A 25,530-nucleotide genomic window follows, 5' to 3' on the forward strand; every position below is an offset into this window, starting at 1 on the left:
GTGGACCCTCCATACAACGCGCGCGGCCTCGTTTAACACGGCTATTCCCGTACGCTGCAAAAATCGCGACGATGTTGCACCAACGAAAATGAGGGTTTTACAGGTACCCACACACACGCTCAAGGGGTGCAAGAGGGTGTGTTTACAGTTTTACTGTGCAGCGAGACGAGATGAGATCACGAGGGATCATTAGACTGCGGGATGGTAAACAGAAAGGGCTCTTGCAGGATATGATCTTAGGTCCAGCCTTGGGTAAAAAATTATTCGCTATTAGGCACTTGAATATTAACACGTTGAACGCCACGTCAGCCATATGTGGCTGACGGAATTATTTGTGCAGGTTTTAAAATGAATTTTTACGTTGATATGTTCATTGTACTAAACTTAATTGGGATCTGTAACATGCGAGAAAGTTGGAGGATTACTCGGTGTCGTACATTTAATTTTTTGCAATTTTTATTTCATTAAATAACTTACTTTGATTTTATGGAATGTTTGGGGTTTCTAGTTTGGCGTTCAAAGTGTTAATCAGTGGTGTGGTTAAAGTTGTGTGAAGTATTCTCAGTTTGGGTGTTACTTTGAAAGTTCGATTATTGATTATTAGTAATTACTGTGTTTCAAATTGCGAGGGTGGTTCTTTACCAACGGCAAAAATAATTGTGCTAAATGTAGAGGCACAAAATTATTGAAGATTATTAAATATTCTCTTTGCGTTCTATACTGTTTTATTTAAAATCGTGAGGGCAGGTTTCAAGCAACAGCAGGAGTGTCGCTTCTGAGAAAATTACTTTAAAGGTAATCCATTATTAAATAGCATTAAATATTCTTTTTAAGGAACAGCCTATTTACTTGAACTTGCAGGGGTTATTAATTTCGTAAAATAAACAGTCAGAAAATACTCTTAGTGCACTACATAATATTTAGTAATACGTGATGGAATATTACTAAATATTCGCAATAATATACAATTTGATTCATTTCCCAATAACAATCTATATTCAATCTAATAAATGGTCCGTTTCATTAAAAATTGCAAGGGTAGTTCTCAACCCTCCATACCCTCAAAACAGAAGCAATACATTCTACAAATTGAATCCGAAACGACATTCAATTAAAGAACCTATACCTAAACAATAACGTATCCCATTACCAGAAATATCCTCAACTCGTGTTGACAATATTCTGAACATAATCATTGAATACAAAGGTCCGGTCGTCGGGTCGAATCGACCTCGCACGAGGGTCGAGACAATATTTCGCCCGTACAATATCGAGCACAATAGTACCTTGCTTCCAAACATCTCTCTACATTGATATCTCATCGTTCGTTACATCACGAATAAACCTGCTTCCCGAAACATTACAACCTCCTTCCGATACACCGTTTCCTCCCCCGAGATCGCACCAAGATCCTCAAAAACACATTGATACTTCCGGTTGTATCGAAACCACCCCTCGGGGGTGATCGCGGAAAATTCTACGAATCTCTGCAATTTCGATTCCCGTCTCAGTGGCGGCGTTCGGAATAACGTATGATCGGGAATACATATTCCCGAAAATTCCGGTAATCTACGTATCGTAACCTTCCACAGGAGCGAACGTCGCGCCGAGTGTGTACCGTGTGTATCGATCCCGAGAGTACACACGAAGAAGACGACTCTGAGCGCCACCACGCTCGGTCTCTGTCGCTCTCGCTCGATGGGAGAGGCGCTGTCTCTTGTGTTGTTGCTTTCGTTAGAACACTCGGTTGCCCGGTGTGTCTAACGAGGCATAGTCCGAGAAAAATAAACCGGAACGAACGCCGGAAACAAGCGGGCCGAGCCGCCCATCACACCGAACGAGTCCGACGTCCTCTCGTCTAACGTTCAACGTGAACGAGTATCCGAGCAAACGAGCACTTTTTCTTCCCTGCGAGAATACGCCGGGCCAGCCGCTGGTCCGTAGAATTCCCGTGGGAATCGTTCAGCGTGGCCCCGGCGAAACGAACGGTTACGCGTCGAGTGAAATGGTTTCGCTTACCTTGATTTTCTGTGAGTAATCTGAACACTGACACTAGACGGAACGACACGCACTCCGCACCCGACGAAGGTCCGAGCTCGACTGAACGCCGCCGCGGAGTGGGGTGGCGCCACGGCCAATCCCAGCGTACTATGTAGCACGCGATCCCATCTTCCTCGCGTAACGCGTACAGCAGCAGTCAAAAGTGAGTGCACGCTACCGCGCGACGCTGCTCTTTAAATTCGCCGGGCGAAACACGGTGGTTTTCCAGTGGTTTTTGCGGCGGTTTACCGCGGTTTTTGTAATCGACAGGTCCGCAGACATCTCGACAGTCGATTGACACAATTCAAGCGACTATTTTTCATTCGGATTTTGGAAAGACTGAGAGAGATTCGGAAGTGACAACCCCCTTCAACCCCGGAGCTTAATTAATTTTTAACTAGGGGATTGCTTCCGACCTTGCTCCCTTACGTTACGGTGATTTGTAAATAAATTGGTGTGAACAGTGGGGGTTTAGAAACGTGTGCGAAAATTCAGAGGAATTGAATGAGGAGGACCCAGCTTTTAGGTGAGTGTTTATGTTTTTTATAATTTTAGCGGTTTAAATATTTTTCGGTGAAAGTTTAATAGTTTTTGAACCTCGTAATTATGGAAATTTTTAGAACGGAGAATAGGGAACACAGAACGTAATTACTCGTGAGCTAATGGTTTTTAGTTAATTGTGAAAATTATTACGGCTTATTGAATGCTAGGCACAAATGATTCTTGCCGATTCTTTCGTAAGGGACGATGTATGTTCCGGCGAGAATCATCCGATGTGTTAAATATAAATTTAGCGCCGTTACACGTAGCGGCAAAACGCTGAAACTTGTGGACCATTTTACCGACGGATAAACATTTTTACGTGGCGCCATCTGCAATATCGGGTTTCGTCACAGACGATGTTTTGGAGTAGATCAATCACCATTTGAGGTTGCGTGTCTCACGATCTGAAATACCGACATCGTTAACAACAACCAGATTTCTTACGCCCTCTACGCTGACGAACGATAAATGTTGCAACTAGATCTACCAGAAGCCCATATACCTATAATAAATGGAGAATCGGAAAATCCGATCGGAAGAATGACAACTTTAAGCAAAAAATAACAATTTTAAGAACAGAAAGTTCGAAAAGTTCGGAAGCAAATTACAATTAGAAATCCAGAAAAAAAGTTGATGATGTTCATCGAATGACAAGGTAATCCGAAACACTGTCCGAAACAAAAACTGTGTGTTCCGGTTAATAATCGAAAGGAGCTTACCAAGAAGCTGAAGGTGGATCGGAGGAAATCAAGGAAACCATTGAAGTAAATTCAGACACAATTCAATTCAGTACACATGTTTTTATAATTAGCGAATCTTACATTCTACATTACAATGTTATCACAAATTTTCAGTGAGCAGCTATTAGCTCGATATTATTCTCCATTTGTAAGATACTCGAAGTTCTTACAAATAGAGAATAATACCGATTGCCCAGGTCTCACCACGAGGAGGTTGCTGCACGAGAGACCCGAAAGGAAGCCAGAAGGAATTCAATACGCTTCCTTCTGACTCCCTTTCTTACAAGGACGATATACAATCTTACAAACTAAATTTCGCAGATCGCTAAATGGAAAAGATCAATTTTCCACAGAAAGAAAAGATCACTTTACCATTTAGCGTATGTCGAGTAATTATTGCGGGGCAAAGGGTATCAAAAACGAATCAGGCAGAAGGCTCTGATTCTTTCAAAGAGAGAAACAAAACCGAACCGGAGCAGAAGGCTCTGGATCGAGGGTGACGCGACGCGTACAATGCTTGCAGAACCAACTCCAGCCAGCACCGATACCCGACGTGTCCTCACGAAGAGCGATGGCCGAGAGAAGCGTTCAAACGATACCCTAAGTTTCCCCCACCCACCTGTCGCCAGGCAACGACTAGCGTTGATAAATTACAGAAACCGAGATATAAAATAACTTTTAAGCCATGAATATTCGCACGCATTAATTTATCGTACAGGTAACTACGATAACGCAAAAACCATTTCGGGCCACCACAGTTCTTATGTGGATTACCAAACAAAAAGTTTATGGCATCGTTTGTCGCTTACGCACGCATTAATTTATCGAACACAATTAATTGGTAAATTAATTATTTCCAGCTAGTTAATATTTATAACAATTGACATCTACAACAGACATCTATGATCGATAGATGGTGTTAATTGACATTACCAAGTGAGCTCATCTGTCGGTAAAATCACCTACAAGTTTCACAATTTTGCCACTACGTGTGATGGCGCTAAATTTACATTTTACCGAACAGATGATTCTTACCGGAATTTACATTGTCCCTTATGTGGAAAACGGCACGAATCTATCGAATTGCATGAGAAATAATTTTTTTATGTACCTTTAATGCACACCGTTCAAAACACTATATCCATATCTCATCTGCGACAGTTCAGCTATAAATTATACGTAGTTATATAATTGTTGACCTTTCGGAACTCAGTATAACAGACTGTTTAAGAAATTCTAATAAGTTTAGGATCTTCGCTCGACTATACTGAAACTCCTGAATGTATAAATAAATTCTTCACCTTCTAAATAAAGTCCCAACTTAAATATTGTTCTAGCGGCAATAATTCAGCAGGAATTATTTTCCATGGCCGCGGGGCTGATTTATTACAAAATTGTGAATCACCTGTGCCGCTATTGACAGTGAGCAAACTGTAACAAGTCTCAGGCGAGACCGAACGAATTATAAAAACCGTGGATCGATCTCCACGTTCGAGCCCAGAATTTGTTTGATTACCGAATGACGAAATCACGAGCACACTTTCACTGACGCTCCTCGCTTCGAGGGCCAAGGCTGGGCTCGTCTCGTAACGTGTTCAGTCTGTGCGCTATAATCTTCTAGAAAGTATCAGATCAGTAATCCTATTACATTACAGTGCATTACAAATTTTTTAATCCACGATTATCCGACTGAAATCCAGCCCGTTCTCACGAAGCAACATAAAATAGTTTCCCTTTCACTATTTCTACGGCGCTATGCTAATGACGGATCGATAACCAGCACTTCGGGTCGCTTCAACTTCACGCGACCAGTTCCATTTTTATCTCTCATGCAGAACGACCGGTTACCTATTCTGCCGCAAACTCGTCACAAAGTAAAACCGATGCATTAACTAATTAGACAGGACTGAAGGAGGAAGTTGAACAACTGTGTACGCGAATAAAGTCACGTAGAGGACAGTTCCTTCGCGCTGTTGCGAAGTGGGTCGTCCCGTTTTTCGTCAGACGCAACGCGGCCGCGTTCGCCGTAAACCCTGACACTCCGAAATACCATGAAAAGCAAATATAGCAACTCTTATAATGCGCGTTATACCTTCATCGTTTTCGCGAGTGATTCGCAGAACTTTTAAAACGTTCGCGGACTTCCCCAATTGTGAGAAAGCTGACGCAACCTGCGCGAATTTCCATGAGACATAAAATGTCCGTAAATAGACTGTCAACGTCATAAAAATGACAAAGATATTCTAGCTATTTACTTAATGTGCTAACCGTGATAACCGTACTGTTTGTATAGCGGTCATACATAGTCGCATTTAAAGTTTTTTTCACTTTATAAAAATGACAGGATTTATTCCGAATCCTCGGCATTTTTGTAATATTATGTGCTTGAGTGAAAATGTTCGACACCTGATGCGCAGACGCCTAAGTAATCAGATCGAACTCTTTCGTAAGTAAAAGCACAGAATGACGCAAGGAGAAACGCGTGCTGGTAGTTCTACGTGATCTTGATCATGATCCTTTCGGGCGCTTCCAGCTTTAGATCCTCCTCTTCCTCTCTCTCTCTCTCTCTCTCTCTTTCACATGATCGCTCTCATGTCTCGCTTCTTCCCAGCGGATCTCTCTAGACAAATAGAAGAGTGAACGATGACGTGCTGAAAGACACGTTCGACCGTTTCTTGGATTCGGCTCCGACAGGTTGCAAAGGCGGTTGGAATTATGGCTGTTATCGTTGCCAAAAGCGCAGTCAGCGTCGGCCATGTGTTCCGGAGTAATCAGACCGTTTCCGAGACGCCTGACTGAGATTATTGTAGTCTGCTTTTCGAATGCTGACCTGAGATCCACTGATAAACACTGCGGCTAGCTTTCCTCGCTCTGGAACCCATTCATTGCGAGCTCAGAGGCTTTGGGGAGCACGTAAAATTTTTAAAAATTGCTAGGAGAATGTTTCACCTGGTTATGACAATCTAATTTATATCTAAACCATGAGATGAAGGAGTTCTTTAAAAAATAGAAAGATTAAAAGAATTAGAAAATATCAATGTACCATTTCCAGCTTATTAATGTCTTATTTATATCTAAACCATGAGATGAAGGAGTTCTTTAAAAAATAGAAAGATTAAAAGAATTAGAAAATATCAATGTACCATTTCCAGCTTATTAATGTCTTATTTATAATATCTTATTTATATCTAAACCACGAGATGAAGGAGTCCTTAAAAAAAAACAGAAAGATTAAAAGAATTAGAAAATATCAATGTACCATTTCCAGCTTATTAATGTCTTATTTATAATATCTTATTTATATCTAAACCATGAGATGAAGGAGTTCTTAAAAAAAAACAGAAAGATTAAAAGAATTAAAAAATATCAATGTACCATTTCCAGCTTATTAATGTCTTATTTATAATATCTTATTTATATCTAAACCACGAGATGAAGGAGTCCTTAAAAAAAAACAGAAAGATTAAAAGAATTTAAAAATATCAATGTACCATTTCCATCTTATTAACGTCACCTAATAAAGAAAACACAGTCTACAAATTTACATTCGACTAAAATGTTAATCTATAAAGCAGACGATAATTGACTTTCTTGCATGACAAGTATACTCTTAAAAAAAAATTGCGATTTCATCATGACGACTATCTCCTCCTCACACCCAACCGGTTACAAGATATCAATAAACATCCGAATAATGTCTCATTCACAATTCAGAATAATGTCTGTTAGTGTCGAAAAAGGATCATGATCGAGCTCACGTAGATCCTCGGTCGGCGTTGCCCGCCACGTGCTATCCATTGCGTCATTATTATCGCGTTATACCTAACCAGACGGCTGCATTGCTACCGATGATTCAACGTTACGGGAATTCGCGGCAACGTACGACAATCCACGTTGCTCGGAATCGCGCAATCGCATTCGCTTGGACGATAGTGTGTCCAGGCGATGCTATCGGCATTTTCTGTCATGATAAAGCTTCCTGTAACACGATAACAGTGCGGCGAGGTTGACAAACGCTCGACAATTTCGCGAGAAAGTGAACCATGCTGTTCTTCAGGGTGTACAATCTGTCGTCCGGATGCAAATTGACGCGGGGACTTTTGCTTCGGAGAAACATCCTCGAGTGAGCGAGACAGTGTATATTCATTCTCATTTCGACCAATCGCGTACATCCTCCCCCATCTCCTCGCAGACGCTTTCGTGATCTCCTCATGTCTTGCATAGTCACTCTAATTGCACCTTTTTGCACATATTTTACGACCGATTTCGTACGGCCTTTCGTTTGAAACGGAGATTTCTTGATTTTTCTGTATAATGTTATTATAATTGTACTTGAATGTTGTCATGAATGATTTTTGTAACAGTCGTTTCAATCATCCAAATAATCATTTTTACATACCACATTACTAAAATTCATAAAAATGTTATGAAAGCAGAGCAATTTTTGGGAATCTATTTGTCCACTACAATTGTTTGAACGCCCCAATTTTTACCAAAAAATGTTTCCCAATACTTCGCTCTCACCGTGCAAAAGTCTCTCAGGAAACGTAAGAGTTAGCTCGTTGTAATAATAGCGCAGAAAAAGCAATAAAGTGAACTTGGGATTATTAGGTCAAGTCACTGTATCGCGGCTGATCGAATTCGCAGGAAGTTGATATTTATAAATTCCATTGTCTGCCTCTGCGACAAGGACAGTTATTTCCCACCGGGAGTACGGTCTCACCTGGATCATCCGGATCGATAGATAACGTCGATCGCTCGCGTGTTTTAGTAACCGTATGACGTGGATCACTAAATGTTTGGTCGCGATTACGCTGAAAGGCCGGGCGTACGTGATCGAAGTATAAATATTAGTTGGCAATACACACGTACATACTGATTTCTGTGTTTAAATCGCCGAAATCCTCCGTCGATGTCTTCGATTTAACATTGCGTCTGACCTTCAAGAGCAGGAAGGTCGCTCGTATCGGGACGCTTTTCTGTCAAAGGTGAAAATCAGCCAGGTGTTTATCGGGCTTGTTATCGAGCGAAATTAATTTCGATAGGAAAACTTCGCAACAGGTATCGTGCTCGTGGTTTGTATCGCTGCGATCGTAGCCTCTTCTGGCGCGATTCTCGATCTTGAGGATTTACGGAGTGCCGAATCAGAGTGTTCGTTGACCCCGGACATTTTTATATCCTAACCGTCAGAATCTTTCCTGCTATGTTCACACGTGGATCTACCGGCCCGAGGAGATATTTTCCTAACCCCTATGTCAATAACCCGGGGATCCGGACGCCCACATCCAACGAACGTTTAAAATCTTTTTCATGTCCTTATCGAGCTTAAACTAGCTCTCCCTTCACCCTCTCCCCTGGCCTAAAACGATAGCAAACTGTCCTCGAATGATTCTAATCTTGTTAATCCTAATGTCAATAATATTAATGGAGGGTGAGATCTTAAAGGCTTCACAGGTTTGAGAATATCATTTTCAACTGTACCCTATGCGCAAAATTTAAAATTTAAACAATTTTGCGATATTTCCCACGGCTTGAGAAAGATTCTCACACCCCGAAAAACCCTTTCAGATCGCTTAAAAAAACGATCCACGTCGATCTCTCTCGAGTCGATGTTCCCATCGGCGGTCCAAAATTAACTCAGCGTCCGAACGTAATAAAACATCCCCCGTGACTAGGCATTCCGCGTGTCCCCTATAGTATTTTTAGTTCCCTTCGAAACCATCAACCCGGCGTCCCGTAGGCAGAATTTTATTGGCCGGCAACCGGGATCCAGAAGAAAGTGCCGGTTCGGATCGATGAGCGCGTGCACGCACCAGGAAACGATTGCGTCAGCCGAGGCTTGCGCTCTTCGTCGTTCCTCGCTCTCTCTTCAAATTTTCAATTTTCCCCGCTCGTTCCAAACCTCGCCACCTCTTCGAACCAGTTCTAACGGCTTCGTCGGATAAGCATGGTCCACCATAGAAATTCGTGGAACGCCGGGAGCCATGGTTTTCGATCAGGATGCACCCGGCGTTCCCCGTTTCGTCAGCGGCCCCATAAGTATAAAAGGCGGGACAAGGTCACGCCAGCGGACAGAAGTCTCTGAGATATCGGAGGAGTCGGACGTGCTATAGTGAACGTTGCAATACTCAGCTCACTTCGCTGTTGTCTGTGAATCTTCTTCTGTTTTTCCTTTTTCATTGATCGAGGACAAGAGGAAGCTTTTAGGTTGGTGAAAGAAAAATTGTGTGTTTTGCATTCGAATTTACAATGATAGTGACGTGTGGTTTTTGAGGCGAGTGCTGTATCTGGGTTAGGAGGAAGTTATGCCAGTTATGGGATGCGTGTCAGCTGGTTTGATTGTCTCTTTCTCTTTCCGTGGTGTGTGGACTGGGGTCTGACGCGTATTTGTTGGAGCAATTGATGCGTTATGCTTGTTTAGATCGTGCGGTAGGGAATCGTCGAGTAATGCGAGAGATTGGAGAGGATGTTCATGACACGTGTTTCGAATTGAAACGCTTTCTCGCTGTTGTAACCTTTGTCCCCTAGCAACGTGCACCGGTCTCTCAGGTACACGTGCGTGGACAGGTAGTGGCATCTCGCGAGCCATGCGCTTTTGTGGATTTCCAGGATAAAATGATCTCATATGATTTTTAGGACAGAAAGTGCCACGCGATTCGCCGTGTAATTTTGTGGCCTCGCGTTCAGCAATTTTTATCTTCCAATTTTTGACAACGTTAAACCGGGCTTTGTTTATTGTGAATTGAAGATCTTGACTCGAAAAAGTCAAGAACCTATACTGTACACATGCTCGTGCGTAGCATCATGTCCTTGCGACCTTTTAACCTTGAGAGTAGAGGGCAAATAGAATATTTAGCTGAATACTAAATCAAAAATTATGATTTTAATGTTTGTTTTAATATACTTAGTGAACTACTTTTGGCCGTACGTTCTAAAAAAAAAGGGTTGACATTTAACTGTACAAAGCCAAAGATTAGGGCAATGGGTACAAGGACACACCCCCTAATCTTTGACCCTCAAATAATTCAATGGGAAAGATTAATTAAAACATACTGATAAAAATAACGATTTCAAACAGTACCATCTTCGTATGAAATCCGGTGAAGAATATCCTCGACCTTTTGACCTTGAAAAATTTTACAGTAGAAAACAGTCCGAAAAATCATCTCAATCCAGAAACTGCACTAATTTCATTGCACAAAGAATAATAATATTGGTACAAATTTTGTATTTTAACATCCAGGAAAATTTTTGTGACACACGGATCTATAGTCTGCCTATAAAAATGCAACTCTACAACCTCGTGACCTTCAAGTACTCCATAATTTCTCTTAATCCTACAATTTAACAAAATCAATATTTCCCCTGCACAGTGGCAACCTTGAAGTGTAAACTACCACCTAACATTGAGGCGGTATTCTTTCTTCAACCTCCTATCTCACCATTCTACCCATAAAATTTAAACGCCACAACCTTGAAAAACGCCAAGGTCCTTTATGAACCTATAATCTAACGAAACCAATTTTCTTGCAGAACAATGACAAGTATCAAGGACAAGCTGCTGAGCACGGTGACGGAACCAGTCCCAGCCGGCAGGAACAAGATCTCCATTGTCGGCGTGGGTCAGGTCGGCATGGCGTGCGCCTTCAGCATCCTGACAAACGTGAGACCTCTTTCAATCATTCTAAAAATACAATCGGAAACCGTCCGCTGTGGTAAACCAACAAAACCTTCCTTACAGAACGTGTCTAGCGACGTGGTTCTAGTAGACGTGATGGCGGACAAGCTAAAAGGAGAGATGATGGATCTCCAACACGGCAGCGCGTTCTTGAAGAACGCGAAGATCAACGCCAGCACGGACTACGCTGCAACCGCGAACTCCAGTATTTGTATAGTGACCGCCGGTGCTAGGCAAAGGGAAGGGGAAACCCGACTGAACCTGGTTCAAAGGAACACCGACATCTTCAAGGGCATCATCCCGCAGTTGGTCAAATATAGTCCTAACACCATCTTGTTGATCGTTTCGAATCCGGTCGACATTTTGACTTACGTGGCCTGGAAGATCTCTGGCTTGTCGAAGAACCGCGTGATCGGAAGCGGCACCAATCTCGACTCTGCTCGCTTCCGGTTCCTTTTATCGCAGAGGCTGAACGTTGCGCCTACGTCCTGCCACGGATGGATCATTGGGGAGCATGGCGACACTAGTGGTATGCTCAAATGATGGTTTATTATTTCAATGATTGAAGACCAACAGACCTATAATTTCAGTAGCTCTAAAATTCTAATTCAGAGAAAATAGTGGAGACAGTGTTATCGAGAATGATAGAATAATAGAAAGGATGATAAAGACAATGATAGTCTTCTTTCACAGTCAAGGGTTCTGAGAATCAGTTATTAGTATGTTCCACTTCTTCTTAAGCTATCCGATTGTAAAAACTGATTAAAACGCGGCAACTATCGAAACGTCGATTGCTCGAGCATGATGTAGTCGCGTGTAAAATATGTAATCGTGAATCTTAAGCAGAATCGATAATGGAAATACCTAAGATTGTGATCAAATTAAAAGAAGACAGACCACGAGTGTCTCACGAGGTTGCTATCACGAGTGAAGGACGTTATACTGATCCATATGATTCAACGTTTGTCCGTTTCCTGTGCAGCTGATCGATAGCTCTTTGTTATCTGAGATAACATCGACTGCTGTTAATACAACTCTATGCTAAGTGGAATCATAAGCGCCGACTGCCTTTTTTCAATATCACCGGAGTGCGTTTATTCTACTTGACACTAGATCTACTGAGCACCCACAGTGATTATTTCACATTATCAAAATGTAAACATGAATGCATTCATTCGTTGAATTGTATAGTGCATTGTTACAGCACATTATTACAGTGCATTGTCATAGTGAATCTTTACGGCACATTCGTTTACAGTGCATTCTTACAGTACATTTTCTTGAATTAGATTTTGGAACCTGTTATTTCCATGGTTATATTGTTGAAATGATTTGTGGATTTGTAAATAATTTGAATGCTATTTTTGTTTAGTGCCGGTATGGTCGGGAGTGAACGTGGCCGGTGTCAGGTTGCGCGATCTAAACGAAGACGTTGGAACTGAAAAGGACGTTGAGAAATGGAGTGAGCTGCACAAGCAGGTGGTCGACAGCGCTTACGAAGTAATCAAGCTCAAAGGGTACACGTCGTGGGCCATTGGACTGAGCGTTTCGCACCTTGCATCGGCCATTTTGCGAAACTCGAACCAGGTTCATGCGGTCTCCACGCTAGTTACCGTAAGTCAATAATTTCTGCAATTTAAAAAATTTTTTAAATTAAAAACTCCATTTCCAATTCACAAGACTTCACTTAATTCGCAAAAATGACTGTGCATTAGACTCGTAAACAAATTATTTCACACTCGGATTCACCTGTAGTGATGTTTTTTTTCTCTAGATTATGTGCAAATAGAAATTACAATGTAATCTCTTTAATGTAGCTATTGTAAACTGCATAATTTACTTCATGAATCTTTACATTAGCAAAATAATAGTGTGAAGTGAATCCGGCTCCACCCAATAATTTGTAATCAATTTTTATCTGTTGGTATAATATTAATAATATAATTTGATCTGTTGATATAATATAATTCTTAAATGTTGATATAATATTGATGATGTTCGATGATTTCCAGGGTTACCACGGTATCGACGAGGAAGTATTCCTCTCCCTGCCATGCACATTAGGCGAAGGAGGAGTGACCTTCATCGTCCAGCAGAAGTTAACAGACAGCGAGCTCGCTCTCTTAAGCAAATCTGCAAAAACGATGCACGAAGTCCAAACAGACCTAAAGTTCTAGACAATTGATCTCCGTTTGCTGTGTTAGCGTAATTTATATATCCGACTAGGTAAATCGATCATTTCGTCTCATTTGAAAAACATTTTCTCATCATGATTTTAAAGAATGTGTTTTCTCATCGAGCACATACAGCATTTCCACTTCGTTACTTACTTCTCTATGACATTTAATATTTAATACGTGGAATCTATATCCCAAAGTGCCGATCGAAGATACATTAAACATTGATGGCGTGTCTATGTGTGCGTGTGTGTAACCGTAAAGTATTTTACCGGTGTGTATTCTTGTCGAGAAACTACGTCGTTTCTCGGTGATCTAACAAACAGTATTCTAATGTTATGTACACATCTGTTATTTCATATGATACTTAAAACAATGAACTAACGTACGAACGAGCGTACTTCAGGAATTAAATATCGATCGAAAAGATGTTAATTCACGATTATATTACTCGGAGAGAAACAGTTAAAATAAGGTCCACTAGAGCAACATTTAATATCTTATACGTTTATTGTAGTAATCTGTATAGCAATTATTTCCGACAGCTGTTTGCACAAAAAGCACAACGTCCTAATGTTTCCTGTCACCGAACATGTTCTCATCACTATCGTTCTTATATATTTATAAAAATATTTTAATAAATAACGTTACAAATGCTGTGTCTATCGTTCAATCTCTGTAACGTTTATTGTAACTACTACTTGTGCTAAAGCAACTAGGTGCTGTCTCCTGTCACTGTGCAAAATTATTTTGGCAATTCAAAACATCAATTATAGTACCAATTATTTTAGTATTCTTGCTCAGAATTATTTCAAAATAGTTTTTCTGTTTCACTATCTATTCAAAATTAACATTTTAGTATGTCGAGCTTAAAAATCCTAAATAAAATCGCTCGAAATTTACACACTGGTTACTGACATGCCGACTAAAATTTGCAGAGAAATCTCCAGCTCACTAAGTAGCATAATTTTGCAAATTAATCCAATATCCAGCCAAATAAACACCGTGTCCAGCCAAAGACAAGGGAAAATGATTTTTTAATTAAAAAAACAAGAATTCCGAATGCCATCGAATTTCACATCCCCTTCCCCTGTAACCATGGATTGTTTAACAATTGGCAAATCGTGTTCGATGGCGGCACACTAAATGGGTTATGATCGCCATCGTCTTCCCGTCTGTCAAACGATCGGTCAAATCTGCGTGCAATGTAATTTGTAAAATCGTCGTGCGACAAGAGCAATGATTTTATTCTCGCGGGTGTTGTCGACTACGTTTCTGCCAAAATGTTTTTTTACTTATACTACGGTGTGCAAAATTTCGAGGAGGAACTTCTCAAGAAAGCTTCCTCGACGATCCTTGCCACCGACGATATTATCCGAAGTGTTCGCTGGTGTCAAGACAAAGACAATCGCGTCCGCTGATTTCGGCAAAGATGCCACCGCTGGATCCGATTTACAGAGAGCGGCCAGTTTCGAGTAAGCGAACCCTTTGTCAGGGTTGTTCAAGGTGACCATCATGGAGGTCATCGCTAGACCGAGGATCTCTATGCGAATGATTTTCCAGAAATTTTCTTTCTTTTTTAAATCTGAAGAAAATTGAGGAAACACATTCTTTGCGGAAATCGCAATTCTGTCAATTAAACTGTTAGAGGTCTAAATAGTTGTGTCCTTTAAATATATTCATTTAACACTGGGCTTACGGAGCAGTAAAAGTGACTATTCTACATTACTTTATAAAAATAGCGAGAATGTTCAAATTTTTGATAATTTCTTAAAATAATATATATCCATAAAAATAAATTTGTTGAATAATTCCTCATGGATGCCTCTTTACAATCTCAATAATTGTGAGTTCTAAATATTAGAAACCCGTCATTTTGACGCGTCCCGCGAACCTAGTGTCAATGCATTAAAATGGCGTTTAGTAGAAAAACTGAATCAGAACGATCCTGAATTTGTTTATTTAGGCCACTATGCTTGAAGGAGGAGCTTCTCTGCAAAGTGACAGACCCAGTCAGGGACAGTTGTAACAAAATTACAATCGTCGGCGCCGGAATGGTCGGCGTAGCAGTTGCGAACGCGATTCTATTTCAAGTAAGTGTCTTCGGGTTCGATTCGTTCGAGTAACAATTTACCTCGAACTCGAGTGAAAGCCAATGTGTCGCCGAAACGGAAAAATAAACGACACGATCTCCTCATCGTGCGATATAAATACTCGCGGAACATGCTAGAAATCCGGCAAAATGGCGCTGGTTGCACTGGCGCATTCTTCAGCAGTGGAAACGAGCATGTCGCCGCGCGGCTTCGCCAATATTCGATAATTTTTCTGTGTCTCTCTCGCAGAGGATCTCCTCGCACATCGCGATGGTGGATGCTTTCCCGAAGAAGCTGGAGGGGGAGGGAATGGACTATTCCCACGGCTCGGTTTACCTTGGGGACCCTCGGATCGATTATGATACAGGTAATGCAGCTATCTTCCGAATCTGAAAACAGAAAGATGCAAAATGGGCAAAATTTTTCGTCAGATAGTTTTCCATTTTGTTCATTGTAGGTGGCGTTACCTACTTATTCCTACAAAAAGGGGTTGATTTTCAGGGGTGTGTATTTTGAGAATTTTTTTCTGGCGAACAGAAGAACGCACTTTTATGGAACTTTGCAGACTTGTTTATACATGTTTGAGGTACATTCATGAATTTTTTTACATTGATATCATTGATATTATAGTAGTTACTTATGAAAGAAGACGCTAGAAGAAGGTGTTTCTAGGATACCTTGCAGGACAAAAGGATTTAGTAAATATTGGAGAATTCAGAAAATTCACAAACATAGCTCAAAATATGTGTAAACAATTCCACAAAATTCCGCAAACCTACCTCCCTCCATTTCTGAGAAAAAAAAATTCAAAGAGGTCACTGTCCCTTTCGACTCTCTGGAAAGCTTTTACCATGTCCTTTAAGAATCCTTTTGAAGGACGATCAGGATGACAAGGACCCTGTTCCAGATTTCTGCATCACGAGCAACTCGAAGGTGATCATCATAGCCGCGGGGGTGCGTCAGGTGAAGGGCGAGACCCGTCTGGACCTGGTTCAACGTAACTCGGAGATTCTGAAGAACATCATTCCCACTTTAGTCGGCTACAGTCCCGAAGCTGTTTTCGTGTTGGTGGCGAATCCAGGTTTGCCAGATACGGAATAGAAAATACGGATTATTACGTCGAAATCGCCCGAACAATCCTCGGCCGTTCTTAGAAATGGGGACTTTTACTTTCAGTTGACATTTTGGCGTGGGTGACGTGGAAAGTGAGCGGACTACCGGTCAATCGAGTTATCGGAAGTGGAACCCATCTCGATTCTGCGAGGTTTCGCTACATGATCGCGGACCGCATCGGGATTGCACCGAGCTCGGTCCATGCCACCATCATTGGCGAGCACGGGGACAGTCAGGGTTAGTCGAACAAAATCCCATCGTTAACCCATTTGCATCGTAAGGAAGATTAAAAATAATCACGACGAAATAGAATTCTTTTTATATTGTAATTAATAGACCGCCGATTTATTTCCTCCGGTGAAAGATCGAGGATTTTTAGAATTTTAAATTGAAATTGTGAATTGGTCAAGTCGGCACCGAACCGATTTTCCGATTTTGTTTCGCCGGGGTTCTCGCCGGAGGAGAAAGCCGAAGCGTTACGTGTCTAAACGATATAAACATTTCCTAGTTCCACTCTGGTCCGGAGTGAACGTCGCGGGCGTCCAGTTTCGCGATATCCTGCCAAATATCGGGCTCGAGACCGACGACGAGAGATGGTTCGAGGTGCACAAGGAAGTCGTCAAGCTGTGAGATCGTCGTTCACAATTTCCTCAACCCTTAAACGACGAGCCCACTTCGATTCGTCCTTTCAAAAATATTTCCCGTTTACTCTGGCCGAGAAAAGTTTCATCGTTTGTCGAAATGTTTATAGAGAGAGAGAGTTTATAAGAATTTTCTGTTACTCTTTAGGGGCCCCACGGTGAGATGTTTGAAGGGTTACTCGAATACAGCAATCGGCCTCTCGGTCGCAGACATCGTGCTCGCCATACTGACCAACTCGCAGAGGGTTATACCCGTTTCGACCTTGGTTCAGGTATGAAATCACTGATACTCTTCTGCGTCCGTGATGCGATCATTCCGGGAAGCCGGCGTGGCAAAAGAATTTCTCCGCAGGAAAATTTTTCACGCCGGAAAAAAAAAGAAAAGAAAAGAAATAATCGAACCGCGATCCCTAATGACCACAGCTGAATAAATCCTAACGACCATCCTAATGAAAACCAGTGGTAATCTTTAAGTCGTCGTCATCCTCTGAAACGGTATTCGCCGTGAACTTCTTGACACCTTGATCGGAGCATTTTCTAGCCAATTATATCGCGGTGATGCGCTCATCAAGGTTGTAATTTCTTTAATGAACAAAAATCCTAGGAAAGACAAATTGGCGTCGTAAATGCAATTTACGATGCAATAACGCCTCCGTTGCGGTAGACATGATTTTTATCGTTCGTTTATTACCGTTTCGATGGTTTTCAACGTTGTTGCTCGAAAGTGGAAAACGTTTGCGAATAGATTCGATAGGAAAGGTATGATAAAAAGTAGCCTAGAGCAATAATGAATTCCGCGACGGTGTATTCCACTGTTTTATGGAGACTGCTACGAGCGATAAATGTAATTTACGACCCTGTTTAAGAACGACAATGAACACTGCCAGACCGTACGCAACGACACATTGTTGCTATGTTATTCACAGTCGAGCCACTCATTTTCCAGATCAACCACACAAAATACTAAGTCGGAGAAAATCCTCAACACGATTGCAAAAGTTTTGACCCGATTTTCAGAGATTTCTAGTCCTCCTTTGCAAAAAGTGTGACAATTCTAAAAAATCGCTTTGTCACTAAAAATTACTAAACTGTAACTTAAAATAATTCCTACACTTCAAATTAATATTAGAAAGAGATTAAAAGAGTGGGAGAACCAAATCGGGCACGAACTTTTGCAATCATCTACTAGACTGGTAAAAATAAGATTTTCGAGTGTAGCAAAAAGAAAATTGCGAGTCACCGAGAGTGTTGAATCGTTGGAGGATCGCTGGTGATTGGAAAATTGCGAATTGCGATTGCAGGGCCATCATGAAGTTTGTCACGAGACGTTCTTGTCATTGCCGTGCAGCGTCGGGGAGAACGGTGTCACGAATATCATCCGAATGCGAATCACAGAGACCGAGAAGAAGCTGTTCCAGGCCTCGGCGAACGCGGTGTACAACGTGCAGAAAGGTGTGAAAATCTCGAACTAGTGACCGCGAAATCGGTATCGATCCAGCGCCCCGAATATTGTACCGTTCGTTCCGTTCGTGCGTTCCTTGTGTCGTCCTTGTAAACGATCTCTTTAAATATATCATGACGAGGGGACACTTAAACGACTCGTTGTTTCACTCCGGTTCTCTTTTCTCGTTCCTCGCGGATATCCTCGCCCGTGTACCGAGGATCGCAGCATCATCGTCGTCATCATCATCCTCGTCGTTGGGGAAACGTTGCGGCAATAACTTCCTCGCGTTAACGATACCGAGTCGTTTCGAAGACTCGTTTCGATGCACGAGGCGAACACGTGTGATGACGTAGCCAGCGCGACTGGTACACCTTCTATTCCTTTTCACCTGGCGTGAATCATCTGGGCGCCGGTTTCAAAGAGCCGATGATGACGTCAACGACCCATCTCGCGATCTACAGATCACCAAAATTTCCCGTTGCGCCCTACTTATGGCAACGGGCCGGCCTTTGACGCTCTTTCTCCTGTTCTTCTAATTTCGATCTAGACTCGGTCCAAAGAGTACTGGAAAGGGACTAGCATGTGTTTTTTCATGAAAATGACAAGAATTAGTTTATCCAGACTTTTTGCTATTTTTATTATATTGTTGCGTAAACAATCCAACATAAAAGTGTCATAAACAAGTGTCATAAAAAGTTTCTACGGGTTCAAAGTACAAACTCCAAGGCATCAATTCTGTTTTGAAACACCATTTCATGGTATTCGTGGTAGTTATTGATTATGGGGATCTCTGAAATTCTTCGAAATGAAAGCATACGTCGATTTTCGAGGTACGCGCATTATTCTTGAATAAAGAGGTCAACTATCGCGTAAGAATTCTCTCTTCCCGGAATTCTTCCCGTGGAAATGTAAAAATGGAATTCTTCAGACCTATAAAACGCTACTAAGAAAAAAGGTAAAACGTCATTAGATCCGTGGATACTAAAATATAATATTTCGTAACAACGAAAACAGAACGCGTATATTATTTCACAGCTGAAGCAACGACTTTCATTGCTTTCCAATGGGCAATTAAACTGGGAGCACTGTGTTTTATACAAAATAAAAATAATCTGAACTAAGTGCATAATACATGGACTACGTAGACGCAGATTTGTCTTCTGAATAAGTTCAATGGGATGGAAATAATACAGGATTTTTAAATGCTTGAAATAGTTTCGCTGTTCGGTATTCGATCTACCCATTGTTATCATAATCGCATAAATCAGCAGCATAGTGATCGGCAATTTTGCAACAAATTCCTTGGTACCGGTTCCGAGGAAGCCGACCGTATTTTTCCAAGTAATTTAATTGATTGGAGGCGTCACGGCTGGATTAGAAAATCGCGAAGCGGCGGGTGCGTTTCCCTCGACGGCCGTGCAGAAAAATGGCGAAAGGTGACCGGTGGATGGTACCAGAAGGTCGGAATTCCGCCGCAGGCTAGGCCACGGCAAGGTGAGAGCACAGTGTTGCTGTTGGTCGCGAGATGTCGCATTGAAATCGTCCGAAAAGGCGATAGCCGCGGTGTTACGGCATTCGAGCGGCGACAGTGCCGTAAAAACGGCACCGTTCTTCCGAGAACGGTCCTCCGGAGCTGTCCAGTTTCTTGGAACCGTCATGAAAAACCGTCCCAAGGATCTCTCATTTAACCAGAATCAATTCCAATACAAATTACGATCAATTATACGGAATCCACGAGCAGGTTCCAAAAATCGAAGCTGAGTTACAAAATGGTACATGTCGAAACGTCTCTGAAATCGTTGCACAATTTTTTTCCAAATTCAACTTAACATGTACTCGAAGATTGAAGCTTCCTCTTTACAATGATATCCTAAAATTTGATCTACGATTTTTTTAGACGTTTCAGCACATTTAACGAAGTATGTCGCTTTAATGGTAATTTTTAGTTTCTAATGAAATCGTGGAGTTTAATCAATTTGTTTCGAGGTTAAAATGGTTATGATCTTGAAGATTGAAGCTTCCCCTTCACAGTGACGCTTTAAAAATTGATATCCGATTTTTTTTTACCATTTTATTTCGTTTTGAGTGAAAGACGCGCCACGAGAATTTAGCGGAGTTTGCTTGTTCGCCATTTCTGTTTCACAGAAGAGTGAAAAAAAATCGTGGATCAAATTTTCAGAGCTCGTTGCAAAGAGGAAGCTTCGATCTCCAAATCTACGGTGGATAGGGTCAAGGGGGACATTTTTTAACGTTTTTAGAGACGATCGAATCGGTGGTATTTTCGGTCGCAATGCTTCCAGGCTTCTTGTTGGATTCTCCATAAACGTCTAAGGTTCGTGAAGGGAGTCAGTGATCCCTCGAGGAAGTCGCTGAAATTGTCACGCGAATCCTTTGTCGTTCCACGCGAGCACCATATTAGAAGATTCTAGGAACATTGACACGCTTCTGGGTACCAGAGCGGAGTGTTTGAGTAGCAAACAGTCTGCAAGGTTCCCAATTGTTGACACTGGCGACGCCGAAAATAGCTGGAGAACCTGAGAATCAAACTTCAATATTAATCGTGCGTAATCCAATATATTGATCCTTGGACACGTGTCAGGATACTTCATCGTTTGACTAGGAAGCAAATGCGTGGTTGGCCGTGAAGAGGCCCGATAAATTGGAAGGATCGCTTCAAAAATCTGTTCAACACAAGGTTCACGGAGCATTACATTACTTTATAAAAATAAGAGGAATGTGTCTATCCAAGATTTCAGCCATTTTTTAAATAATATACAGGGTCATCCGTCTTTAAACTGCCAAACGTCGACCAGCTATAGAGGACCCCAAATGAAACAACTTTCACCCCTAACACATTTTTTTGATTCGGTCTTGATTTTTCGATAATTGCAAAAACCCGTCATTTCTTGCGTTCACTCAAGATTAAATATATTAGGACTGCAATGATGTATCTTGATGATTTTTCCTTTGTTTGGTTTAAAATAAATAGGGTCATCTTTTTTATTCAGTCAACTTTTTCGTATGACCTTTGGATCTTGGTTTTTTTTCACATGGGGCACGCCGTTTGAAAACGGATGACCCTGTATATCTAAGGAAATAAGTTATTCCACGTAGATGGATCTCCACAATCTCAATAATCGTAAATTAAAAATATTAGAACCCGTCATTGTGACGGGTCCCGTAAACCTAGTGTTAAATTATACAAAACAAGTGGTCCTTTGGCACCGTCAATTCTACAACAATCCTACAATAAAAAGTTCGAATTGGGCCGAAAAATCCTGCTGGAAAGATCGTTCTACGAAAGCTGGTAATTATTCAAGCCCGGAGGTGGAATTTTCTCGGAAAGATCGTTCGCGGGTCGAGGATTCGGAAAAGCAAGATTAATCTGGGTGGTAGCGAAGGAGGTGAGCGAAGGAGTGGGGCGCCGGCACAGGTGAGCCCGTTCCTGAGTCGGGGCAGGTAGAGGGGAGAGAGCCGGGCCCGTTCTCTGATGGTTTTATGGCCTGTCAGTGGAGCTCAGTCAGTAGACAGTCGGTCGGTCCGGTCAGCTGGTCCCGTCTGCAGGGCGTAGTTGTAAGCGAGAGAGCTGGGCCGATGGTAAGCCTAACGACATATCGGTGGGATATATCCAGCTGATTAGAAACCGGGCTAAATCGGAGCGAACTCGCGTCGAATCGGCGAGGAGGAACAGAGATCGGCTGCGGCCCGCGCGCCGCGTGTGCGCGAGTGCGCGTACAAAATCCTCCGTCGTAAACAACCATACCTTTGGGTTACCGACGGCAATAGTTCCGCAGGGGACTGCGGCACATAGGACGGTAGGACGGCGCGACACACCTGGTCAGCCGGGAAATGACTATATCGTACGCGAGCGAAGTGCCAAACGGCTCCAGCTTCGGCTGCTTCTGGAGGATTCTGATCAAGTGAGTGTCACCATCATTTTTCACGCGGACGTCCACGGGAAAAGAAAACGTTTTATCTCTCGATCGGTGGTTTCGCATCTTTTAGCCCTTTGCACTCGAGCGGTGGCATCGTTTCAAAGAAATTACAAAAAATATTACAATGTATTTGTTACTTCGCAAAATTTGTGTTGAACAGATTACTAAACATTTCAATATTATGTGTGGAAATCGGATCAGTTTCGTATGAATAAAATGAAAATATTCTGGGACGGAAGAAAAATGTAGTTTTAGAATGAAAATAGCGCCGAGTGCAAAGGGTTAGTATCGTCGTATCGTTGATTTAGGTTTTCGAGATGGTTCTGCGAGGGGAGCCCACGCTTTGAACAACTTTCGCGAAATTTTGTATACGTTCCGTGTGATTTTTGCCTTCAGAAAATGTTGTAGTGTCTGAGAAGGTTCTGGAAAACTTTTCCCGAAGAACGCCTGTTCTGAATAATTATTCTAAAGATTGTACACGTTGGTCGCAAGTGCCTGCGTCGACTCCCTCGCAACGCGGTTTAAAAACCGTACGGATTTTCTGTGGCATATTCAACGAATTTTTTGATCGTGCTGCGCGCGAGTCTATTCCATAACGTCCTATTAACATGCTTTATCATTCCTTTCGCTGGCTATCTTCGTCGTTAAAATATTTCGTTGAATGCAATCCAACGTTTCCAAGCGTGTTAGCGAAGGAAAGCCGCGGGGCTGCTCGAGTGTAATGTTTTATGATTTCAGATAACGCGTGTAAAATTAGTATGACTAGTTTCGTGTACGGCACAAGGTTGCGGACGTCAACAAGAGTACGTTCTCGCGGAACGTGCAGAGAAATATCGTCGCAGAGAAATTATAAATTGTCCAAATGCCACGCCGATGCGTACGAAATTAATTTGATTCTCTCGACGTGATAGAAATGTTGAACCGTGGCCACCGCGCGTGTACTGTTAACCGACAGAAATTGATATCGGAAATAAATAAATCGGCAAGTTATTAACTGTTCAAACTGGGTCCAGTGGGGAGATCAATATTTATTTCGAAGGGGTTCGTAAAGACTGATTGATTTTTATTGGCGTAGCAACGGAAAAAGTTATTGCTAAATAGAAAGGATTTTTAAGAGTGTGAAATTTTTCATTTTGAGTTTGTCAAAGTTCGCTGCAAAGTGAGCCCCACTGTCGATCGTTTCGCCTAATTCGTTAGAACATTCGTGGTCAAGTTATCCTCAAGTTATACTCTTCGTTTCTTCATTGTTATCTTCGTCTTCATTTCCATACTCGTTCCGAGAACCTTGTGCTCTCACTTTCGCGGATTAACCCCTTTCCCATCGACTTTCGCTGTGCACTAACAATGCCGGCAGCGGCTCGCCAAAATTTCGCGTTTGGCAACCACGATCATTCACCCGACTCCAGTTCGAAATCCTTCGAACAATTACCGCCGAGTCGTAAAACACACAAGTCCGGTTTTATTATATATTTGCTTCCGTTATATAGCGGACTTTTCATTAGTCGAACGCGGTTCTCTTGTTGAACTCGCTCGTTAATCACAGTCGCGCAATGAGTCAGAACTAGATTCCTAGAATTGGAACACTTCTCTGCTCGGAGTGCGCGCGTTTCTCACTGATCCCGAATAAATTATTACACGTAAAAATCAGGCTCTGGCAGCCGCAATTCATTTTCAAAACCTTTTCGCGGCATTGAAAATTCGAACGCCACGCAATCGACAAATTCACAACGAGAGGGAATTAATGTTTCCGTTTATTCTGCTTATTCTTTTCGTCACAGTTTTCTCTATTTTATAAATTTAACACCACCGAGCGGAACCGAGGTTCGCCGATTGTTAAAAGTCCCATAGGTCACACAGCTCGGCGTAACGGCGCGCTCGCGTTCCAGGATAATGTGTATAGATATCGTAATGGTTCCGTTACTAGAAAGGGCCAATTTCACAAGCGCCGCGGTGCACGAAAAATTCCAGTTCCGCCGCGAGACTTGCAAAATTCCTCGTGATTCGGATTTTGAGCAGAGCCGCACAGAAATCGCCGGTGTACGCTCTCGCTCGAACTTTCGACACGCGTCCGACCCAGCCGCGCGTTCCATGATACTGGAGCACGCTTCTAGACGGTTTGCATAGTCCGCGCGCCATGTAACACGACGATATTGCGATATTGCGACCGGTGGATCGAGTTGTGCAACGCTCAACTTTCGATTGAACGTGTACTCGATTTAGAGACCGGGCTGCGCTCGCGTGCGCGGGCACTACACGGGCACGCCGGAGTCCTTGGGCAAGGATTCTGCGAACATGTGCGCAGAAAATTCAGGGAACCTTACACGGTTACTTTATTCACCGGGGAGCCATTAATTTCGCTGTTGTTCTCGATTTTTATTCGATATTCTTGGCATGTTGGGAATTTAAAAATGACCCATCAAAATGATCAAGCAATGTTTATACTGCATAAAAATCCTCGCTGGAAACAGAAAGCACCAAGGATCGGTTGAGAAAAATTTTGCGCGACAGTAAACGCTTGCTGTTTTATTAACACTAGTTTACGGAACACTAAAAATGACTATTTTACATTTCCTTATAAAAATAACATGAATATATCTGTCAAAATCTGTAGCCATTTTTCTAATAATATAATCAATTTGTTAAATAATTCCTCATGGATCCATGCTTGCAATCTCGATATTCATGAATTAAAAATATTAGAATCCGTCATTTTGACGGGTCCCGTGAGTCTAGTGTTAAATATAGCGAGTCTAAATGTGAAAATGCTGTTTTTGGCGATATCCAAAGGCAGCCCTTTAACGCTCCCAGTGATCGAACGTTCTCAGCTGGAGCAGAGAAATCATGCGTAGAAAGAAAATAAGCGCAGATGTATTATTTGCCGGCATCGTGGTTAATTTCATGCATCGTGCCTCTCGCCGTCCGCTTTTTATTTGCGTTTCGCACGACCGAGACGATACCGTTCGTCGCTCGCTATTTAATCAAGTGATTCTGGCCCGTTCCCGGAACGATTCGGCCCGATCTTTTCACGCCGGCGACACTGCCGAACCTGTCCTTAGCTGCACGAACGATCCGCGACACGGCGCATTTGCGTAACAATATAATTGTATAACGTTCCGTTTAGCGCGC

General features: G+C 42.2%; 4 protein-coding genes across 9 annotated transcripts in view; 3 read left to right on the plus strand and 1 right to left on the minus strand.

Moving 5' to 3' along the window:
* The window catches only part of Tty (tweety), a 56,194-nt gene extending 54,050 nt beyond the window's left edge, over window positions 1-2,144 (minus strand). For all 3 annotated transcript variants that reach the window (XM_076793163.1, XM_076793162.1, XM_076793159.1), the window contains exon 1: window positions 2,020-2,144. The gene's annotated coding sequence lies outside the window, so the exon portion shown is untranslated. The remainder of the gene's footprint in view (window positions 1-2,019) is intronic.
* A 5,207-nt stretch (window positions 2,145-7,351) lies between these two features.
* LOC143357038 (L-lactate dehydrogenase) lies at window positions 7,352-13,178 on the plus strand. Of its 2 annotated transcripts, none has more exons than XM_076793199.1 (5): window positions 7,352-7,446; window positions 10,857-10,986; window positions 11,065-11,530; window positions 12,374-12,615; window positions 13,014-13,178. In XM_076793199.1, exons 1-5 carry the CDS (start codon window positions 7,367-7,369, stop codon window positions 13,176-13,178), a joined length of 1,083 nt encoding a protein of 360 aa, XP_076649314.1. In that variant the 5' UTR covers window positions 7,352-7,366. The 2 variants fall into 2 exon arrangements, with proteins under 2 accessions (XP_076649314.1, XP_076649315.1); XM_076793200.1 differs by lacking the exon at window positions 7,352-7,446 and adding an exon at window positions 9,402-9,530.
* The window catches only part of LOC143357033 (L-lactate dehydrogenase), a 234,350-nt gene continuing 221,913 nt past the window's right edge, over window positions 13,094-25,530 (plus strand). Inside the window, exons 1-8 of one of the 3 annotated variants that reach the window (XM_076793190.1) lie at window positions 13,094-13,227; window positions 15,145-15,271; window positions 15,521-15,638; window positions 16,179-16,352; window positions 16,448-16,621; window positions 16,893-17,010; window positions 17,174-17,297; window positions 18,327-19,023. In XM_076793190.1, coding sequence (XP_076649305.1) covers window positions 15,233-15,271; window positions 15,521-15,638; window positions 16,179-16,352; window positions 16,448-16,621; window positions 16,893-17,010; window positions 17,174-17,297; window positions 18,327-18,497 — 918 coding nt within the window. In that variant the 5' untranslated portion in view covers window positions 13,094-13,227; window positions 15,145-15,232 and the 3' untranslated portion in view covers window positions 18,498-19,023. Of the gene's footprint in view, window positions 13,228-14,228; window positions 14,654-15,144; window positions 15,272-15,520; window positions 15,639-16,178; window positions 16,353-16,447; window positions 16,622-16,892; window positions 17,011-17,173; window positions 17,298-18,326; window positions 19,024-25,530 lie in introns of those variants that run through there. The other 2 variants (XM_076793189.1, XM_076793188.1) reach the window with 2 other exon arrangements.
* Window positions 21,984-25,530, plus strand: part of Best2 (bestrophin family protein) — a 76,481-nt gene continuing 72,934 nt past the window's right edge. Inside the window, exon 1 of the mRNA XM_076793145.1 lies at window positions 21,984-22,389. Coding sequence (XP_076649260.1) covers window positions 22,319-22,389 — 71 coding nt within the window. The 5' untranslated portion in view covers window positions 21,984-22,318. The remainder of the gene's footprint in view (window positions 22,390-25,530) is intronic.

This window comes from Halictus rubicundus, chromosome 9 (assembly GCF_050948215.1).
Source record: "Halictus rubicundus isolate RS-2024b chromosome 9, iyHalRubi1_principal, whole genome shotgun sequence".
Lineage (NCBI taxonomy): Eukaryota > Metazoa > Arthropoda > Insecta > Hymenoptera > Halictidae > Halictus > Halictus rubicundus.